Source organism: Sminthopsis crassicaudata, chromosome 1, assembly GCF_048593235.1.
Source record: "Sminthopsis crassicaudata isolate SCR6 chromosome 1, ASM4859323v1, whole genome shotgun sequence".
Taxonomy (NCBI): Eukaryota; Metazoa; Chordata; class Mammalia; order Dasyuromorphia; family Dasyuridae; genus Sminthopsis; species Sminthopsis crassicaudata.
The window spans coordinates 700,555,335-700,574,756 of record NC_133617.1 but is presented as its reverse complement, the minus strand read 5'-3'; the positions used below and the strand labels follow the sequence as shown (position 1 = coordinate 700,574,756).

At 41.5% G+C, this 19,422-nt stretch overlaps 1 protein-coding gene across 6 annotated transcripts in view; it reads left to right on the top strand.

Moving 5' to 3' along the window:
• The window catches only part of GRIP2 (glutamate receptor interacting protein 2), a 272,074-nt gene that overhangs the window by 225,157 nt on the left and 27,495 nt on the right, over positions 1 to 19,422 (top strand). For all 6 annotated transcript variants that reach the window (XR_012484963.1, XM_074283820.1, XM_074283821.1 and 3 more), the window contains 2 exons: positions 8,415 to 8,554; positions 11,594 to 11,773. Coding sequence is in view for 5 of the 6 variants with exons in the window: in XM_074283820.1 (XP_074139921.1) it covers positions 8,415 to 8,554; positions 11,594 to 11,773 (320 nt within the window). In the remaining variant the exon portion in view is untranslated. The remainder of the gene's footprint in view (positions 1 to 8,414; positions 8,555 to 11,593; positions 11,774 to 19,422) is intronic.

The following is a 19,422-nucleotide window of genomic DNA, read 5'->3' as shown; positions in this document are numbered from 1 at the left end:
TTTTTGAGATGAGTTGGCTTAATGGAGAGAGTCCTGGACTTTGGTAGCTGGAACTGGTTCTTTCACCAACTGCAGAGAATTGTTCCCACTGGGACATTGTGAATATCTCAAGTCTTTTGCCCATCAGATAGTCTCAGATATGTGAAAAAATACAGATGTCGACAAAATATAAAATATGGTTATATCCAATGCCTGGAAATGGCCATCACCTGAAAAAAAACCAGCCTTGACTTAGTGAGTGTGAGATGAAGGCAACACATAAAACATTTTCAGTGGATAAGTGTTGAGTAAATCAAACTCCCATTTATTTCCTACTCATACATGTTCTCTCAAATAACTGGTACTCACAAAGTTTATACCTCAGGATGCTCTCTCTATTCACTGAAGAGAGGTTTTAGAGATTTCTGGGAATTAGCAAATCCTTCATTATCTGTCCCCTAAAGGAACAATTTGGTTGGTTATTTTCTCTTCAAAATTCTATTGAGTTTTGCTTATTTCATTGTTGGGGCACAGGAGAAGGGAAATGCTATCTGTTAAGTGTTAAGGGTTTTTAATATCCAAAGGGAAGGTGTTTTGGCTTCAAATCTGTTTCTGATACTTTCCACTTGTAGCAGCTTGGACAAATTGACTAACCGCTTCTGGGTCTCAGTTTTTTCCATTTATAAAATGGGAAATATTATTTAATGATTTTAAAGTCTTTTCTAATAGCTAGCATTTATATGATGTTTTAGTCCACCGATAAATAATTATTTTAGCAAGTCAGTCAGTCAATAAACATATAAGTGCCTACTGTGTGTCAGACACTGTTCTAAGAACTGGAAATTCAAAAAAAGTAAATGAGAATCCCTACCCTTGGAGAACTCCCAGTATAATAATGTGTAGATGATTGTGTACCAACAAGCTATTTACAAAGTAAAGTAGAAATACTCATCAAAGGGAAGGCATTAGAATGAAGGAAGATGAGGAAGATTTCCTTTAAAAGATAAAAAATTTACCTGGACTTGAAGGAAGCCAGAGAATCTAAGAGGTGGAGATGAGGAGAGAGGGCATTCCGGGGATGGAGGGAGCAGCTTATGAAAACATCTGACTAATAAGTGTTTGATTTTGTCTTGGAGTCTTACTTATTTTGAACCTGTGCTTCTCTGCATGGGGCCACCTAGCTTCCCCCAAGCCTATTTGTCTTTCTTTTAGTGAAGAATCTGCTATTAATGGAACACTGAAAAAAGAACCATTCGGGTATCTGGGGAAAATAGAGGGGTCTATGTATTTAGTGTGTGTGGACCACAGATACTTTTGATATTAATCCTTTCAATATTAAGTAAGGATATGTAATAATACCAGGAATGGGAGCCATAGATCTCGAGGGACAGAGAGGCAGAGAAAGAGAAGGAGAGACAGAGAAAGAGACACAGAGAGAAGTGGGGAGGGAGAGAAGTAACTCTTCTAGAACTACTAGAAGAATCAGGAAGGCTTCCTGGACAAGGTGATGGCTAAGCTGAATTTTGAGGGGGCATAATGATTCAGAGACTTTGATAAGGAGGGAGAGCTGAGAATAAATCTGGGTGAATTTGCTGAAGCAAAACACAGAATGTCAAATTAAGGGCTGGGGAGCAGAGAGATGAGGGGCATGTGGAGGGTGGAACAATAGTTCATTATAGCTTGGATATAGGTTGTGTGACTAGAAGGGTAGATAATAAGAATCAGGATATGGAGGGCTGGATTCAGTGACCTCAGAAGTCCAATCCTGACCTTTTATGGGTTTCACAGTAGAACAGACATACAGATAAATAGAAGGCAGAACATTTATTAAGGGCTTACTGTGTACCAGAGTCTTTACTATAGACAAAGAATACAAATATAAGCAAAGATAATATATCCTCAAGAGCTTACATTCTGAGAATGACAAATGCTGTGGAATTATAAAGTGAGGGGGTACAGGGGAGATGTCTCGTGGCAAGGTTGGAGATGTGTGGGAGGCCTGAACTGATCCAGAAAAGGCCTAATGCCAGAGGAGGGAGTGGAGATGATGGCCCAGTTGGAAATGCATGGCTAGAGACAGTGCCTGTAGCTCTCCCACTCATTCGTCTGGTTGCTTCATGCTTAACTAATTCCAGGCTTTTGCCACATCTCATCCCATGCACTGTGTCTTTTGCTGGATCTGAATATAGAAAAGTTAAGGTCCAGCAAACATCTCCTGGGCCATATTGTGAAGACTAAGCTTCCTTCTGATCTATGAAAGAGCTAGACCACCAGGGAGAAGAAGCATTAGTCCTTATCTTTGCCAGGTAGGTTCTTTCTTTCCTTGGAGCAAACCTGGCTTTTGTTCTGATGCAGGTGCAGCTGTGGCTCCTCTCATTGCTGCCTTTTTTGCCGAGAGAGGATTTGGAGTCTTAGTGAGGATGTGTGATGTATGTGTTCAGTATTGAAGGGAAGGGGCAAAGGGCACTAGGGTAACGAAGAAGGGGATTCCAAAAGCAGATCTTTGGAGCACCATCCACATAGAGGGATGGAGAAGATGGAATTGGAAGCCAGGCTAGGCAGATGACCCATGCACATATATCTGACCAGAGAAATTAGGGGTCCTGGTTGAGAAAGCCTCTGCACGGGAATCCTATCAGCATATTGATATCTCTTCTAGGCTAGGCAGATTGAACTGGAAAAGAGAAAACTAAGAAAGAAGCCTGAAATAGTCTGACCAGGCTCTCTCTGTCTTCCTGTATGATTTTCCCTTTTTTTGAGGGGAGGGGATGCTCCAGACCTGTGATTCTCTTTGAAAGAGTGCTTCAGTTGTGGAAATTCCCTCCATCACTGCAAATCAGTACTCCTTCTATAATGCAAGTTCACAGAGAGTTGCTTGGGTTTAGAGATTATGATAGCTTACTTATGATTACAGAGATAGGATGTACCAGATCCAGGTATTCCTGATACCACATCTGGCCATGCAGCCTCCTCCTCATAACTTTTCCTAAATTCTCCACCAGAGGATGCACTGCTAATGTTGAAGGCCTTTCTCTGATTCTTTTTATGGCTTTTCAGATAAAGAAGAAGTACTCAGGCTGCCTCAGTCACATGATCAGCCCACCTCCTTTTGCTACCATTCATGATTCTTTGTAAGCCATTTCTTGTAAGTCATCACTGGAAAAATGCAGCAGCTGACAAACACTTTACATTTCTTTCTATTATGTTTAGATTCACCTGTGAACCTTGGGAAGTCTTGGGAAATCACAGAGTTTCATGAGTCACCGTCAATCAACAAACATTTATTAAGTGTGCTAAGCTCTGGGGATACAAAGCAAACAAAACAAACAAACATGTCACATCAGCAGGAGAATACTGGTACCAAAAATAGAATATGAGGTGACCAGCAATAACTTGTGAAGGATGAAAGCCCTGCACCATTTCCCAGATTCAATCCATCTCCCTCCCTTCTTGCCACTGAATTCTATGCCCATCTCGTGGGCCCATCATCTGGCCCAGATAGGAGTTAATAGACCAATTCAGGGAGCTGTTGTACCCTGCCACAGATCACGGGGCTCCTTCCTGACCTGGTTTTACTTGCGTGGGTGACAAAAGCCAATCTCTTTTGAGTGACCCTTGCTAACACTTCCTGGGGGCTCCATGCAATCAGCAAGGCTGCCATATAGCTAAAACAATGCTTTTTAAACAATGGACGGGTTCAGCAGAGAATAAAGCCATCACCAGGCTGGAGGTTAATAATGATGCTAATAATAACAATCATTATCATCATAACTAGCATTTACAGAGACTTTAAGGATTGCAAAATGCTCTACAATAATTATCTCACATGAGCCTCACAACCCCTTTGGCAAATAGGTGTCCTTTTGACAGATGAGGAACCTGAGGTTTATAGAATTTCGATGACTTGCCTGGGGTCACACAACTAGTAATTGTTTAAGGCAGAATTAAAACTGAAGGCTTTCTGATTCAAAGTCCAACTTTCCTTCCAGTATATTTATATTAAGTGTTTAATAAATCATTTTCATTCATTTAATTTATTCACTGAGCCATATTTCCTTCCTATTGACAAAATAACACATAGTGCGTTAAGAAATACGGAGTGAGGGACAGCTAGGGGGCACAGTGGATAGAACTCCAGCCTTGAAGTCAGGAGGACCTGAGTTCAAATTTGACTTCAGACACAAAACTTCTTGGCTGTGTGAACCTGGGCAAGCCACTTAACTCCAATTGCCTCAGCAGAAAAAAAAAATTACAAAATGCTTTATTCAATATTTCTATGAAATAGGTGCTGAGGCTGAGAGTTGTTAAGAGGTTTGCCTAGGAAGTGTCTAAGGTAGGATTTGAATTCAAGTCTGACTCTATCCCCAGCACTTTATCTACTGCACCATCTTATGGTCCCTAGATCAGTGGTCCTCAAACTGTTTAAATAGGGGGCCAGTTCACTGTCCCTCAGTCTGGTGGAGGGCTGGACTATAGTAAAAACAAAAGCTCACCCTCTGTCTCCGCCCCTCAGCCCATTTGCTATAACCTGGCAGCCGCATAAACGTCCTCAGTAGCCGCATCTGGCCTGAGGGCCGTAGTTTGAGAGCCCTGCTCTAGATGCTAGACAGTATGTTTTATAGAGAGAGCTTTTTTGAATGGTCAGACCCAAGGAGCAGTTGTTATTGGTCTAGTGTCAACTTGGAAGGAGATCTCTTGTGGTGTGCTATGGGGAATCTAGGATTGACCCTGGGGTATTTGGTCATATTAATTAATGATAAGATAAAGGCATAAAATGGCTTGCTTTTCTAATTGGCAGATGGCACAAAGCTGGGAAGAATAATTGCTACACTGGATGACACAATCAGGATTTGAAAGTATTACAGACCAGATTTTTGGGCTGAAGAGAAGTAGAGAAACATGAGAGCTATCTTCAAAGATGCGAAGGAATACCATGAAAAGAGTTAAATTGATTTGAGTGGGGCTCAGAAGACAGAACTAAAAACATTGGGTGAAAGTTGCAAGAAGGAAGTTTAGCTTGATGAAAGGAAAAATTTCATAGCAAATAGAGATATCTCAAAGTAGGGAGGGAGCTTATTGAGAAACAGTAAGCTTGCCCTTCCTTGTCGATATTCTGAAAGAGGCTGGATGACCCATTGTAGAGGAATTCCTTTTCCATTACGGGTTGCACAAGTTGACCACGAGATCCATTCCAACTCCATGATTCTATAAAAAATTGCATATTTTCAAATAGAGACCCTTCATGAAGTTATAGATGATTTACAACTAGTACACACATATTTCTACATCTTAGTGGATGTTGCTAAAGGAATTGACAATCTTGCTCTCTTGAATAGGTTGTCCATGCCTTATGACCTTGTTGGACCTCTTCATGTCCTTATCAATAGCTGTGAGGTAAATCTTAGCTACATGTTGCTTTTTTCAAGTTCTGGCTCCCAGGAGCCCAAGGGATAAAGTCTCATATTATTGGCAGCAGAGCTGGGACTAGAAACCAGGGCTCCTGCCTCCTGGTCCCATGTTCTTCCCACTAGATAGGAGCTGGATGTAAAAATAAACTAAATGAAGGAGAAATCAATTAGTTACTTCTTGTTCCATCATAATAACTAGCCTAGTTAAATAGCAAGAGCAAGAAAAATGTCCGCCTTGAAACTTCTCAGAGTAAATGACCATTTTGGGTCCAGATGGGCTCCTCCATTAGCTTCATAAAACTCCACAAATGATTCTTTAATGGGGAAACATCCTCTGTTGAGTGTGAATGGATTTCCCTTATGACTTTTGCATAAGATACCAGGACCAGGGAGGCCAGTGCTGACACTTAGTGGTGGATTGAAGGATTGCAAGCTGTTTTGTCTTGCTTTTAAGGGTAGTCTTTAGAATGAAAGAAATGGTAAGACCTGAGAGACCTCCAAAGTCTAACCCAATCCTGACATGAGATTTGATCCCGTCTATAACATCCCTGACAAGTATTCATCCACTCCACTTGAAAACACCCTATAATAAGGAATTTCACTGCCTTTTTTCCAATCCTACTTCACAAAACAGTCCATTAAAATATTGCAGGAAATGTATCAAGGTATCGAGACAACGTTTGCTTTCTTTGACTTGAAGCACATTTAGATTTTGGTTATTCTATGGACAAAAACTATAAAAGCCCTTTTTTTGGCAAGAGGGACTGAGAGGTAATATTAATATAGTGGGAAGAGAACTGGAGTCAACATGAATTTCAGCTCTGCAACTAATTATCTGTGTGAACTTGGGGAGATTCACTAACTTCTCTTGGCCTTAATTTTCTTATCCTTAAAAAGAGAGACTTGGGGTGGCAGCTAGGTGGTGTAGTGGATAGAGAACCAGCCCTAAAGTCAGGAGGAGCTGAGTTCAAATCTAGTCTTAGACACTTAATACATCCTGACTGTGTGACCTTGGGCAAGTCACTTAACCCCAATTGCCTCAGCAAAAAAGGGGAGAGAGAGAGAGAGAGGGAGAGAGGGAGAGAGGAGAGAGAGAGAGAGAGAGAGAGAGAGAGAGAGAGAGAGAGAGAGAGAGAGAGAGAGAGAGAGACAGAGAGACAGAGACACAGAGAGACAGAGAGAGAGAGAGAGAGAGAGAGAGAGAGAGAGAGAGAGAGAGAGAGAGAGAGAGAGAGAGAGAGAGAAGAGAAGAGAAGAAGAAAGAAGGAGGAGGAGGAAGAAGAAAGAGAGAGGGAGGTAGAGAGAGTTGGATGCAGGGGTCTCTTCAAACTCTAAAATGATGATCCTATGAAAATATGCCTTTCCTACAGGTCAGAATTATGCCTAGAATTAAATAGAAACCATACCTCATATGACCAAGTGCAGACTTAGGTAGAACATTATAGATCATATATTATATTTGGAAAGAACCTTAGAGATTTATCTAATCTAAGTCTCATTTTATTCTTAATTAAATTTCATTTTTCCATTTTTTTTCAATTTTAGCATTTTTTATCCTAACCAATGAAAAAAAAATAAAATTTTATTAACAAATAAGTACAGTTAAGCAATTTTAGCCATGCCCCAAAATGTGTGTTTCATTCTCCATGTTATGTCCATCACCTCTCTATTGAGAAGGAGGTAGCACTGCTTATTATTGGTCTTCTGGAATCTTACCTAATTGTGATGCCATCAGAGTTCTAAGGCTTCCAAAACTGATCATTTGTACAATACAATAAGAGAGCGCAAATCCTTCTCCTGCTATCACTCGCTTCTCTCTGTTTCAGTAAGAAATAGGAGGGATTTTAGGATAAAGAATATAAGACCTAGGGAGGTCCCTAGTAATCTCAGAAAAGGATATCTTAGAGATATAAAAGAAGGAAGGACTTTTGAACAGAGCATCTTGTAACATCAAATGTCAAATGTGAGAGATCTCTTAGAACCTGGAAGGACTTTAGAACTTTAGAACATAGAATTTCAGACCTAGAAAAGTTCCTTAGAACAACAACAACAACAACAAAAAATGCCAGGACTGGGAATGATCTTAGAATAACAGAACTAACAGTAAGGTAAGAACCTTAGAACAGAGCATCAAATATCACTTTACATTTGATCCTCACAACAACCCTGGATTAATGCTATTATCATCCCATTTTACAGATAAGTAAACTGGAGCAGACAGAGGTTAAATATTTGTTCACAGCTAGTTTCTGATGCTGAAATTGAGCTACAGTCTTTCTGACCCTGTCCATACTCTGTGCTCCATGGCACCACCTAGCAGTTTCAAAGAGGTATCATGTCTGGGAAATAATCTCACAGTCCTGCTTTTTTCGTTCTGATCAGACTACATTTTCCTGGGTCCCCAAAGTTTAGGAAGCATGAGGATAAGTCAGGGAACATCTAGTAAAGGACAGCAATATGGCGAAGCTCCTTCCTACTATATGAGGATTGGTTAAAAGAGTCCAAGCCTTAGAGAAGACCTGCTATATTTAAGTAGCCCTTCCATGGAATATTGAATTTATTCTTCTTTGGCCCAGGAAAGGCCACTTGTGCTTTAAAGGAAGTTTAAGATTCTGAAGATCTATTGATATGAATTCTATATATGCTCTATGTTCTATTGATATAGTTTATATTCTCTATTTGTATTCTATTGATATAGAACCTATATATTCTATAGATGTAGATTCTATATACTCTATATCTATGTTCTATAGATATAGATTTTGTAGAAATTGGGGTGAAGAAATGCATTCCAGACATGGAAGACCGTTTATGCAAAGGGTCAGAGGTGAGAGATGAAACATTGAGCCTGGGCAAGAATGATGGACTTTTGCTTCTGGCAGATTCCCCCTTAACCTATTCAGGTTATAAGGCCTTGAATATCAAGCAAGCAATTGGTCTGACCCTTCAGACTGCCTCCCCTTGGGCTCTGAGACGTGGTTTCCTGCATCTAATGCCAGCCCTTGTGTCTTTGTACCATCTTCTTAGGACTGGAGCCATTCATGTTGGTGACCGGATCTTAGCCATCAATAATGTGAGCCTTAAGGGCAAGCCCCTCAGTGAAGCCATCCACCTCCTCCAAATGGCAGGGGAAACAGTAACCCTAAAGATCAAAAAGCAAATGGAACGTGAGTATATCAACAAAGCCCTTCTAGACAAAAGTAGCTTAAGTTTCTGGAAGCAGGGCAAGGGTTAGGAATTGGAAATGGGGCGTCTGCTGCATTAAAGACACTCTACTTTCCATCATATTGGGTTTTATTATACGCCTCATCTTTCATTTGGAATGTGCTGAAAGGATCCCAACAGGCTTGGCTGGGGAGGAAAGGAAGAGAGAAATAGCTTTGGTGAATTTATGGGATGTTATAAAATAACATTATCACTTAAAATGGCACTGCATAAAAGGGGCAAGCATGGATGCTTTCACAGTCCCGGGACTGAAGTGTCATTGGACAGTTCCCTAACAGTCACCTCTTGTTTATATTGAGATGATTTCACATTCATTTTGATTCCAATCCTGCTAGGTGATCCGGGACAAACAATTTCTCTTTGTCCAGGTCTTATTTTCCTCATCCATAAAGTGAGTGGGTTGAGCTATAACTAAAGTACATGCAAGCTATATATCCTATGTGTGGTACTATAATAAAATATGTTGGGGGCAAACCTAAAACATCATGATTGTTTTAAAGCAGGGTTGGAAGTTAGCAAGGAGACCAAAGTGGGGCAAGGTATGACTTGAATGCCAATGATTTGCTGTGAGTTTCTGAACTAATTGCTTAATTTACCTGTGCCTCAGTTGTACCATTTGAAAAATGGGAAAAAATCATTCCTGTCCAATCCCTGCCACATAGGTAAATAAGAAGGGCTACAGCAAACATGTGCTGGCAAATGTTTAATAATCATCTCTCCTGAGGAAAAAAAATTATATGCATGACATACTTGTAACTTTAATCTACATAATTTTTTCTATATTAATTTTCTTCTTCACTTTTGCAAATCTAGAAAATCAGCCAAATAATCAGTAAAGTCCTGGTTTGTAGTGTTTTCACATTTTTAAGTTATAAATGTTCACATTGAAAATTTAACTATCAGCTCTTATGAGCATATTCAAGTTGGTTTTCAACATACCACTGTGCTGCAGAAATTTTAGAGTTAGAAACTTATAAATCATAACATTTATCTTCTACATTGTCAGAGCTCACAAAACTTATGAGATAGAAATACCTGAGAAAATAAGGAAGGGCCTGTTGAGGGGCCCTTCCAACACTTGGGTGTAATTACTGCCCACAACTTTTAGCCACACAACACAGGAGAACACAATCACAGAGATGTATGGGAATCTGAACCCCATTGCAACACTGACCCTCAATACTGAATTTTGCCTGCCAGCTCATGCTTCTTCAAAACCCACAGTTAAATCACCACCAGGTACAGGGTAAGACTATTTTCTCCCTGCCATTATGTTATTTTCAGCAAGCAGACTAAGGCTTGGAGAGAAGCTGGTGCCTTTCTTGGGATCATAAGCAACAGCTGCTACCTTTGATTGGGGCAGGGATGGGAGAAGGGAGAGGGGGAGTTGCCCAGCTCAGCTGGCTTGACTCCATCATCATCATCATGTTAACAATTGGACTTTGGAAGAATAGGAAAGACATAAGGTCTTTGATGTGTGTGTGTGTGTGTGTGTGTGTGTGTGTGTGTGTGTGTGTGTGTGTGTGTGTGTGTGTGTAAGAAATTAATTTGTCTTGGGACTCTAATCTGGTCTCAGCTCCTTCTCTTTTCTTCAGTTTTGTCATCTATAATACAACAAGGTTGGACGAGATGATCTCCAGGGTTCTTCTCGAATCTCAAATCCTACGTTCTATGTCCTTTCCCCCCCTATGTTTTGATGTTTTAATAGTCTTGTTTTTCTGAGGCAAGTAGAAATGAAATAGAATGGGGAGGAAAGGAAGGGAGATGGGCGCCTGGGTCTTCCCATCATAGTAGCCATTTTGGTCCAAACTGGTTCATCCCTCTTTAGGCAGTCTGGTGCTGCCCTCACCCCTACCCCTGAGTGTTTACCATATTGGTACCAGATTTAGCATAGACACCCAATCAGCTTAGCTTACTGCAGCGGAGAACTCCTGAGCTCGTCTCAACCTCTTCACTTGCACTGATTACAAACATCTCTATGATAGCCAAGCTAACAGTCTATGGTTCCTTCCCGCTCCAACATACTATAAGCTAATGGGCCTGCCATCCCTGACTTTCTGTGACTGTAGAACCCTGCCCTATTGAAAATTCTGCCTTCTAAGATCTATTTATAAAAGTAAGTCAGACTGATGATGACAGCTTCATATGAATAAGTATAATCTATGGCAGGCATGAATGTGAAGGCAGTAGCCTCTGTCTCAATCCATGAAGTCCTTCATTGCTTCTTCCCTTTTTCTTTTCCTTCCTTCTTCTCCCCTCCTTCTTTCTTTCTTTCCTCCTGTTTTTCTTTCCTCCTGTCTTTCTTTCTTTCTTTCTTTCTTTCTTTCTTTCTTTCTTTCTTTCTTTCTTTCTTTCTTTCTTCTCTCTTTCTTTCTTTTTTTCTTCTCTCTCTTTCTTTCTTTCTTTCTTTCTTTCTTCTCTCTCTTTCTTTCTTTCTTCTTTCTCTTTCTTTCTTTCTTTCTTTCTTTCTTCTCTCTTTCTTTCTTTTTTTCTTCTCTCTCTTTCTTTCTTTCTTTCTTTCCTTCTTTCTTTCTTTCTTTCTTTCTTTCTTTCTTTCTTTCTTTCTTTCTTTCTTTCTTTCTTCTCTCTCTTTCTTTCTTTCTTCTTTCTCTTTCTTTCTTTCTTTCTTTCTCCTCTCTCTTTCTTTCTTTCTTTCTTTCTTGTTTCTCTCTTTTTTTTCTTTCTGTATTTATCTTTTTTTCTTTCTGTCTTTCTCTCTCTTTCTTTACTTCTAAGCCCCTCCTCCTCTTCTTCCTTCTCCTTCTCCTTCTTCTCCTTCTCTTTTTTCCTACCCTTCCTTCTCTTTCTCTTCCTTCTTTTTCCTCTCCTCTTCTTTCTCCTTTTCTCTTCTCCTCCCTTCTCCTCTTTATTTTTTACCAATTCTAGCAGAGCAGGGGAGTTAGAGAGCTCTCCTCTGTACCAGATTCAGTCCTTGTTAGAACCCGACTTCTGACAGAACCAATTTGCTTTCTCGTTTTCAGGAAGCTCCTACCCTAAGAAGTCAGGAGGTCTGAATGAAGCCAGCGACCCAGAGGAAGATCTCAGTGAGGTGCAGAAGCCTGGCAAGTTGGCTGAGATCTATGCCACCACTGTGCCCAGCATAGACAGCGCCATGGAGTCATGGGATGGCTCTGGGGCAGAAGGCGGCTATGGGAGCCAAGGTAAAACTACTTGAATTGCGGCGTCTGAATGGGTGCTGGCTTCCCTCCTCCCCTAACCTGGGCTGCAGTGACACTTGAGATTTTTCCTTTGTCTCAAATTAAAATTGCCTACTTAAGGAAAGGATTGGGGCACTTTGGGGGTCCCAAGGCCCCCAGACAATACTGCTGTCTGGGAGTGTTGGCCCTTTAGAGTTTTTCACAAATCTCAAGAAACATCTATAGAATTCTCTAGCCACTTCCTGGAAATGCAATGGGGAACAGTTGATAATACAGTATGGTGGAAAGTATACTTTTTTTTCGACCTGAGATTTAGGAGCCCTGGATTCTAGTTTCAGGTAGCACTGTGCAGTAAAGAGAGGAGTGACTCTAGAAGAGGAAAAGGACCAGAGTTCGAATCCCACATAATTGTGTCATCACTATTTTTGTGAACTTGGACAAATCACTTAAACTCCCAGTCCTCAGTTTCTTCATCTGTGAAATGAGTTGGCCACAATGATCACTCAGGTCCCTTTCATGTTCATAGAGTGTTTGGGTTTTTCATAGAATTCTAGATGATCTCTAGCTCCAGCTGAGGTTGTGTTTGATGAGACCTAGAGGTTAGACATTTGTTCATCAGGGCAGATGAAAGACCATTAACCAGCTCCATCTTCTTCTTCTTTTTTTTTCCTCATTACCTTTCTTTTTTATTATTTATTATATTTAAAAGATATTTTATGGGTAATTTTTCAGCATTGACAAATTGCAAAACCTTTTGTTCCAACTTTTCCCCTCCTTCCCTCCACCCTTCCCCCCAGATGGCAGGTTGACCAATACATGTTAAATATGTTAAAGTGTAAGTTAAATACACTATATGTATACATGACCATACAGTTGTTTTGCTGCACAAAAAGAATCAGACTTTGAAATAGTGTATATTTAAGCTGTGAAGGAAATCAAAAATGCAGGTGGACAAAAATAGAGGGATTGGGAATTCTATGTAGTGGCTCATAGTCATCTTCCAGAGTTCTTTCACTGAGTGTAACCAGTTCCATCTTCATTGGGTCACTTGGTTTAAGCCACATGTGCTCTTCTGGGCAGAACCTTAAAAGCATGATGCTAGTGTCTGCTACCCAGAGCTGCAAGATTCAGAAACAGTGGGCAAGACTTCTGAGAGTTATGAAGTAGCCATGTGAGTGTAAAGGTGTTTTGTTAATTGTTGTCATTTATTGTGACCAGAGACCTGTGTTTTCTTTTTTTTGTTTGTTTGTTTATTTATTTTTAATATACATTGTTTTATAAATTATGTTGGGAGAGAAAAATCAGAGCAAAAGGGAAACAACATGGAAGAGATTTTTAAAAAACAGAAAAAAGAAGTGAAAATACACATGTTGCTTCACATTCAGTCTCCTTAGTTCTTTCTTAGTTGCAGATGGCATTTTCTGTCCAAAGTCTATTGGGATTGCTTTGGATCACTGAACTACTAAGAAAAACTGAGTCTTTCATAGTTGATCATCGCACATTCTTGCTGTTACTGTGTACAAGGCATTCCTGGTTCTGCTTGTTTCTCTCAGCATCACTTCATGTAATCTTTCCAGGCCTTTCTAAAACCAGCTTGTTCATCATTTTTTTATAGATCAATAGTATTCCATTATCTTTATGTACCACAACTTGTTCAGCCATTCCCCAATTGATGGACACCTGCTCCTTTTACAATTCTGTAGAGAGCTATGATTTCATCGTGGGGGTCATTCTCTCCCTGAGTCTCCTTGGGATCTCTCTAGCCCTTAGGGAATGCTCTTCCTAGATGACAGCAGATAGAACTGAGGTTCTTGGACTGAGATTCTGTAACTGAGGTTCTTAACTTCCAAAAGACGAATTCTCATCCTACCTCAGAAACTTTGTAGGTGTTTCTTCACCAGAGTTAGCATATTGCTGGCACAAACTAGGCCCTTGATAAATATTTATTGAGTTGAATCTCTCTGGATCTGTTTCCCCATCTTTAAAATGAACAGATTGGACTCTGTGGCATCTAAGATCCCTTTCCGTTTTAAATCTGTGATTCTTTGAAATTCTAGACTTTTCAAAGACTGCTTTGTTGTTTTTTGATTGTGTCCAACGCTTCCTGACTCCCTGACGTGTTTTCTTGGTGAAGATGGTCTGCCATTTCCTTCTGCAGCTCATTTTACAGATGAGGAAACTGAGACAAACAGGATGAAATGACTTTCTCAGGGTCACAGAGTTAGTAAGTGTCTGAATCTGGATTTGAATTCAGGTCCTCCTGACTCCCCACCCTGTGCTCTATCCACTGCTCCACTGTTCAAAAACATATGACCAGAAGCAGTGTGAGGGAGGAGGAAGAGCAATGATTCAGATTTAGAGTCAAAGGTCATTTCTACATTTGTGATCTCAGGCAAATCCCTCAAACTCAAAGGATTCCTCACCAGTGAAATAATGAAATCATTCGGGGTGTTGCCTTCCCCACTAAAAAGTGGATTTGTTTTTTCTCTAATAGCACAATACTGTTATTTACGTAGTTAACACTTAATAAAAGCTTATTGACTGGATCGATGACTAATGACTATGTGACCCCGGACAAGTCATTTGCTCATTTAGCTTTCCCAAACTCCAGCTCCTCAGCTGTAAAATGAGAAGATTTGGGGAGGTAAGATTTAGGATTTTATTGGCATATAGATCCTCACCTACATTCAACTTAAGGTATTAGACTAAGGGTTCTGAGCCTTTGGAAGTTCTGGACTCCTTTGCCCAGCTAGGGAAGTCTATGGATTCCTCAGAATAATTTTTTTATGTATAAAATAAAACACATGAAATGCTAACTGTTAGTAAGAGCTAGTAAAAAAATAAAGATGTCATTTTTTCCTATCCAAATTGAAAGATCATCCTTGAAATTGATCAACTGACCCCTGGTCCATTAAGAATCCCTATCTTAGAGTTGCCTATAGCACTGGAAGATTTTGAGACTTGCCCAGGTTCATACAGTCAGAATGTCAGAGGAGAGACAACTAATGTTAATTAATAATAATAATAATAATGATCATCATCATTATTATTATTCCTAGATCACTAGGTCCTCACTGATCTCCCTGTTCTCTCACTCCAGCTGAGTTTGACCACTCAGAGACACATAATAATAATTGTTATAATTAGTATTCCTAGATTATTAGAGTTCTCACTGACCTTTCTGTCCTCTCAATACACTCCAACTGAGTTTGAACACTCAAAGTAATAATAATAATAATTATTGTTATTACTATTATTATTCCCAGCCTACTAGGGTCTTCACTGATCTCTCTGTCCCTTCAACCCCCTCCAACTGAGTTTGAACACTCAGAGAGATACACATAATAATAATAATAATAATAATAATAATAATAATTAGTATTAGTATTCCTGGACCACCTGACCTCCCTGCCCTCTTAGCCCCTCCAACTGAGTTTGAACACTCAGAAAGGTACATATAATAATAATAATAATTCCTAGACCACCACAATCCTCACTGACCACCCTTTCCTCTCCATCCTCCCCCACTGAGTTTGAGATCTCTGAAAGAAATGCATCTTTTCCATCCCCCATGCCCCGCTCCCTGCCAGTTGCATACCCCTCCTCCCAGGTCCCTGCAAGTCTCTGTATTTCTCCTCCTAGGGAGGAAGACCGAGGAAAGCTCCTTGGCCTTCCTCCAGGCCTGGTCCTGATCCCATCTGGTCTCGGGGCGCCTGGCCCTCTTCCCGAGTGTCTGATGGACTCCTTGACCTTTGGAACGTTGGCCAGGCAGCCTAGGCCGCAGGCAGGGAGGAGCAGGAGGAGACCTTGACATTCTCAAAGAATGGCGTTGTCCCCAAGCGTCTCCAGGCCGGGCATTAGCTCAGCCTTTCCCGGGAAGGTCGAGGGCCTGTAATCAATGCCCTCTTCCTGTGGCTCCTCCGAGAAGACATGGCAGTGTGTGCGAGGCTTTCCTCTGTGTGTTTTTCCTTTTAATTCTGGGAAGAGCGGCGGAGATTTCTCTGAAATGGGGGGCTCGGAGGAGGCTCGGGGCTGAGGGAGTTGGCTGATTTCCTCTGCAGACAGCTCTGCAAATAGCCACTCTGTGGTTTCTTTGAGGGAATGTCGCCACCTCCCTGGTTCTCACTGCTTTCCAGGCATTTTCCAGGCCCCCTTCAGAGGATTGGCTCCTTCCTGGTCTGTTCCCAGGAGCTCTAATTTCCTTTTGTCTGTAGAGGAACCCTTGCCAGGGAACTGATTCCCTTTCCTCCCATCTCCCTCGAAGAGGGCTCCTCCAGGAGGCAGTGTCCACCTTGGAGGCTGGGGTTCTAGCCAAGTCTGGCCACTCATTCATCGGGCAAGTAGCCCCCCTTCTCTGGGTCTTACTTTTGCCAGTTGCAAAATGGGATGGTTAGACAAAATCATTTCCCCGGTCCCGGGATACTGGGACCCCATGATCTAAGTTCTCTTCCATTCTCCTGTTCTGTGTTCAAAAAGCTATTCCGTCTCTAATACTCTCGACTCTTGTATTTCACTCGCTCTCCACTACCCATACTTCTCTCCACATTTTCATTCCCATCTCCTCAGTAATGCTGCTCTGAGCCTCCTGCATCCTATTATCCCACTGTGGTGTAAAGGATCGTAGATTGAAAGCTAGAAGGTGCCTTACAGAGTCTAATGTGCTCATTTTATGGAATGAGAAGCCCAGAGGAATTAAATGGCGGACCCAGAGTCTCATAGCTAAGAGTGTTTGAAACAGAATTCGTAGTTCAGTCTTCCTGACTCCAGATCCGGCACTCCATTCACTAGGCCTCCTGGAGCCATCCCCAGTCCAGCTGCCACCAGTGATAACTAACTTCTTTTCATATCACACTTGTTCCATCTTTATACAACTGGCCTCCCCATGAAAGGTGTTGAATTCCCTGCTGCTGCCTCCAATGCCCTCAAAAGAGTCTTTCTTTCCTGTTCTCCCTAATCCTTTTTTTTTTTTTTTTTTGGCGAGGCAATTAGGGTTGTGACTTGTGCAGGGTCACACAGCTAGTCTTAATTAAGTGTCTGAGGCCAGATTTGAACTCAGGTTCTCCTGACTTCAGGGCCAATATTCTATCCACTGCTCTACCTAGCTGTCCCTTAAGGCCCCCTTTCTTTTTCCCTTTCTTTTTTTGGCCTCCTTTGAGGGGGTCTGCATCCCTTTCTATCATCAAGTCCAGGTCTTTTGTCTCCGGTACCTAACAGTCTCCAGATCATTATCCTTCTTTTCTCAAGAAATTAAGTACCCAACACAGCATTTCTCTCCATCCTAGCCCCTGCCCTCATGTTTGGGGCTTAAACATACACATTTATGTCATCTTGAATGTTTGGGTCTCTCATTTTACCAACTTCTCAACTCCCATGGCCTCGATCTCCATCCTACCTTATCTGCTCACTGGGATGGCCATGCATTGGTCAGCACCATCTCCTATAGCTAGCTTAGCACGCTGACCTAGAATCTTGAAGTTATTTTATCTAATCATAACCGTCTATCCTTCCATCTCCCTCTGCCTCATTTCTCCTACTTTTAGGAGAAATTTCTCACACTTAGTTAAAATCTATCCCGACTTATCCTCACTGTGCAGCCACTCTGCTTCTGTTTGAATGCTGGGCGCAATTTTTAAAAATGCCACACAATCACACCAACTGGACTCATTGCAAGTACTCTCCAACCTCAATCAGTCCCCAACTAAAACTAACCTGGGGAGGAAAGGAGGCTATCAATCACGAGTTCCCTCTTCTTCCAGCTCTTCACCTTATTCAGATTTCTTCTTTATCATCCCTTATCCTCTTGTTCTTTGCTCTATTTTCCAAAGAAGGTAAAGTCAGCTACCATACTTGTGCCCTTGATCCCACCTTGATGCCCATACTCCTCTAGGAGTATATTATCTCTTTCTGAATGTCTCTTTTCCTCTCTCTCTCTCCCTCTCTCTCTCTCTGTCTCTCTCTCTGTCTCTCTGTCTCTCTGTCTCTCTCTCTCTCTCTGTCTCTCTCTCTCTCTCTCTCTCTCTCTGTCTCTGTCTCTCTCTGTCTCTCTATGTGTCTCTCTGTCTCTGTCTCTGTCTCTGTCTCTGTCTCTGTCTCTGTCTCTCTCTCTCTCTCTCTCTCTGTCTCTCTCTCTCTCTCTGTCTCTGTCTCTGTCTCTCTGTCTCTCTCTCTGTCTCTGTCTCTGTCTCTGTCTCTGTCTCTCTCTCTCTCTCTGTCTCTCTCTGTCTCTCTCTCTGTCTCTCTCTCTCTCTGTCTCTGTCTCTCTCTGTCTCTCTATGTGTCTCCCTGTCTCTCTCTCTGTCTCTGTCTCTCTCTCTCTCTGTCTCTGTCTCTGTCTCTCTGTCTCTCTCTCTCTCTGTCTCTGTCTCTCTCTGTCTCTCTATGTGTCTCTCTGTCTCTCTCTCTGTCTCTGTCTCTGTCTCTCTCTCTGTCTCTGTCTCTGTCTCTCTCTGTCTCTCTGTGTCTCTCTGTCTCTCTCTCTGTCTCTCTGTGTGTCTCTCTGTGTCTCTCTGTCTCTCTCTCTGTCTCTCTCTCTCCCTCTCTCCCTCTCTCTCTCTCTGTCTCTCTCTCTTTCTTTATTCCTTCTCTCTCTCTTTCACATTCTTTTTCTACCTCTTTTCTTTTTCTCTCACTTCCCACTCCTTCCTTCCTCCCTTCCTCTCCTTCTCTCCGTCTCTCTATCTCTGTCTCATCTCTCTCTCTCATATTCTCTTTTCCTCTCTTCTCTCTCTCCTTCTCTCTTTCTCTCTCATCCCCTTTCCCCCCTTTCACTCCTCCCCCTTCTCTTCTCTCCCTCTGTGTGTATGTGCATGTGTGTATGTATGTGTGTGCATGCACATGTATGTTCTCTGTGTTCTCTATCTTTCTCTTTCTGTGGGTCTCTGTATCTTTGTTTCTGAATGTATCTGTCTCTTTCTGTCTTTTTGCCTCTGTCTGTTTCTGTCTCTCTGTTAATACTTTTGTCTCTGTGTCTCTGTCTCCCTCTTTGTCTTTCTGTCTCTGTCTCTCTCTGCCTCAGTCTCTGTCTCTCTGTCTCTCTTTGTTTCTGTGTGTGTGTGTGTGTCTGTCTGTCTGCCTCTCATATTTAATATACATCGTATGCATTGGTTCTTTTCTGCTGTCCACAGACATAGATCTTCCTCATCCTTCACTGAACCCTGTTATTCCTTCATTGCTCTCCATCTCTTCTTCCCTTCAGAGTCAAATTTGGAATGAGGCATTTATCTGTTAACTCCGTTTCATCATTTACTTCTACTTTATCTCTCCTTGCAATCTGATTTCCCAAACTTCTATTCTGATGACACTTTTCTCTCCAAGTTTACCTGCAATCCTGTAAATTTAGTGGCTTTTTTTCAGTCCTTAGTCTGCTCGAGCTTCATGCAGTTTTTCACATTATAGAACACCCTTTCCTCCTGGCTATTCTCTGCTTCCTTGATGTATAAGACCCTTCTCTTTCTCTACTTTCTCAGGTATGGTGGTTGTTCCAGTTCTCAAACTTTTTTTTATGGATTTCTCTGTACTCTTTTTGTCTTTCTCTGTGTGTCTCTATCTCTCTCTAGTGTCTTTGTACCTCTTGCCCACAAAGCATAAGTGGCCTCCAAGCCTTTCCCCCCTTAGGTCCTTTCTCTTTTTTGTCTACATTTTCTTTCTTTCTT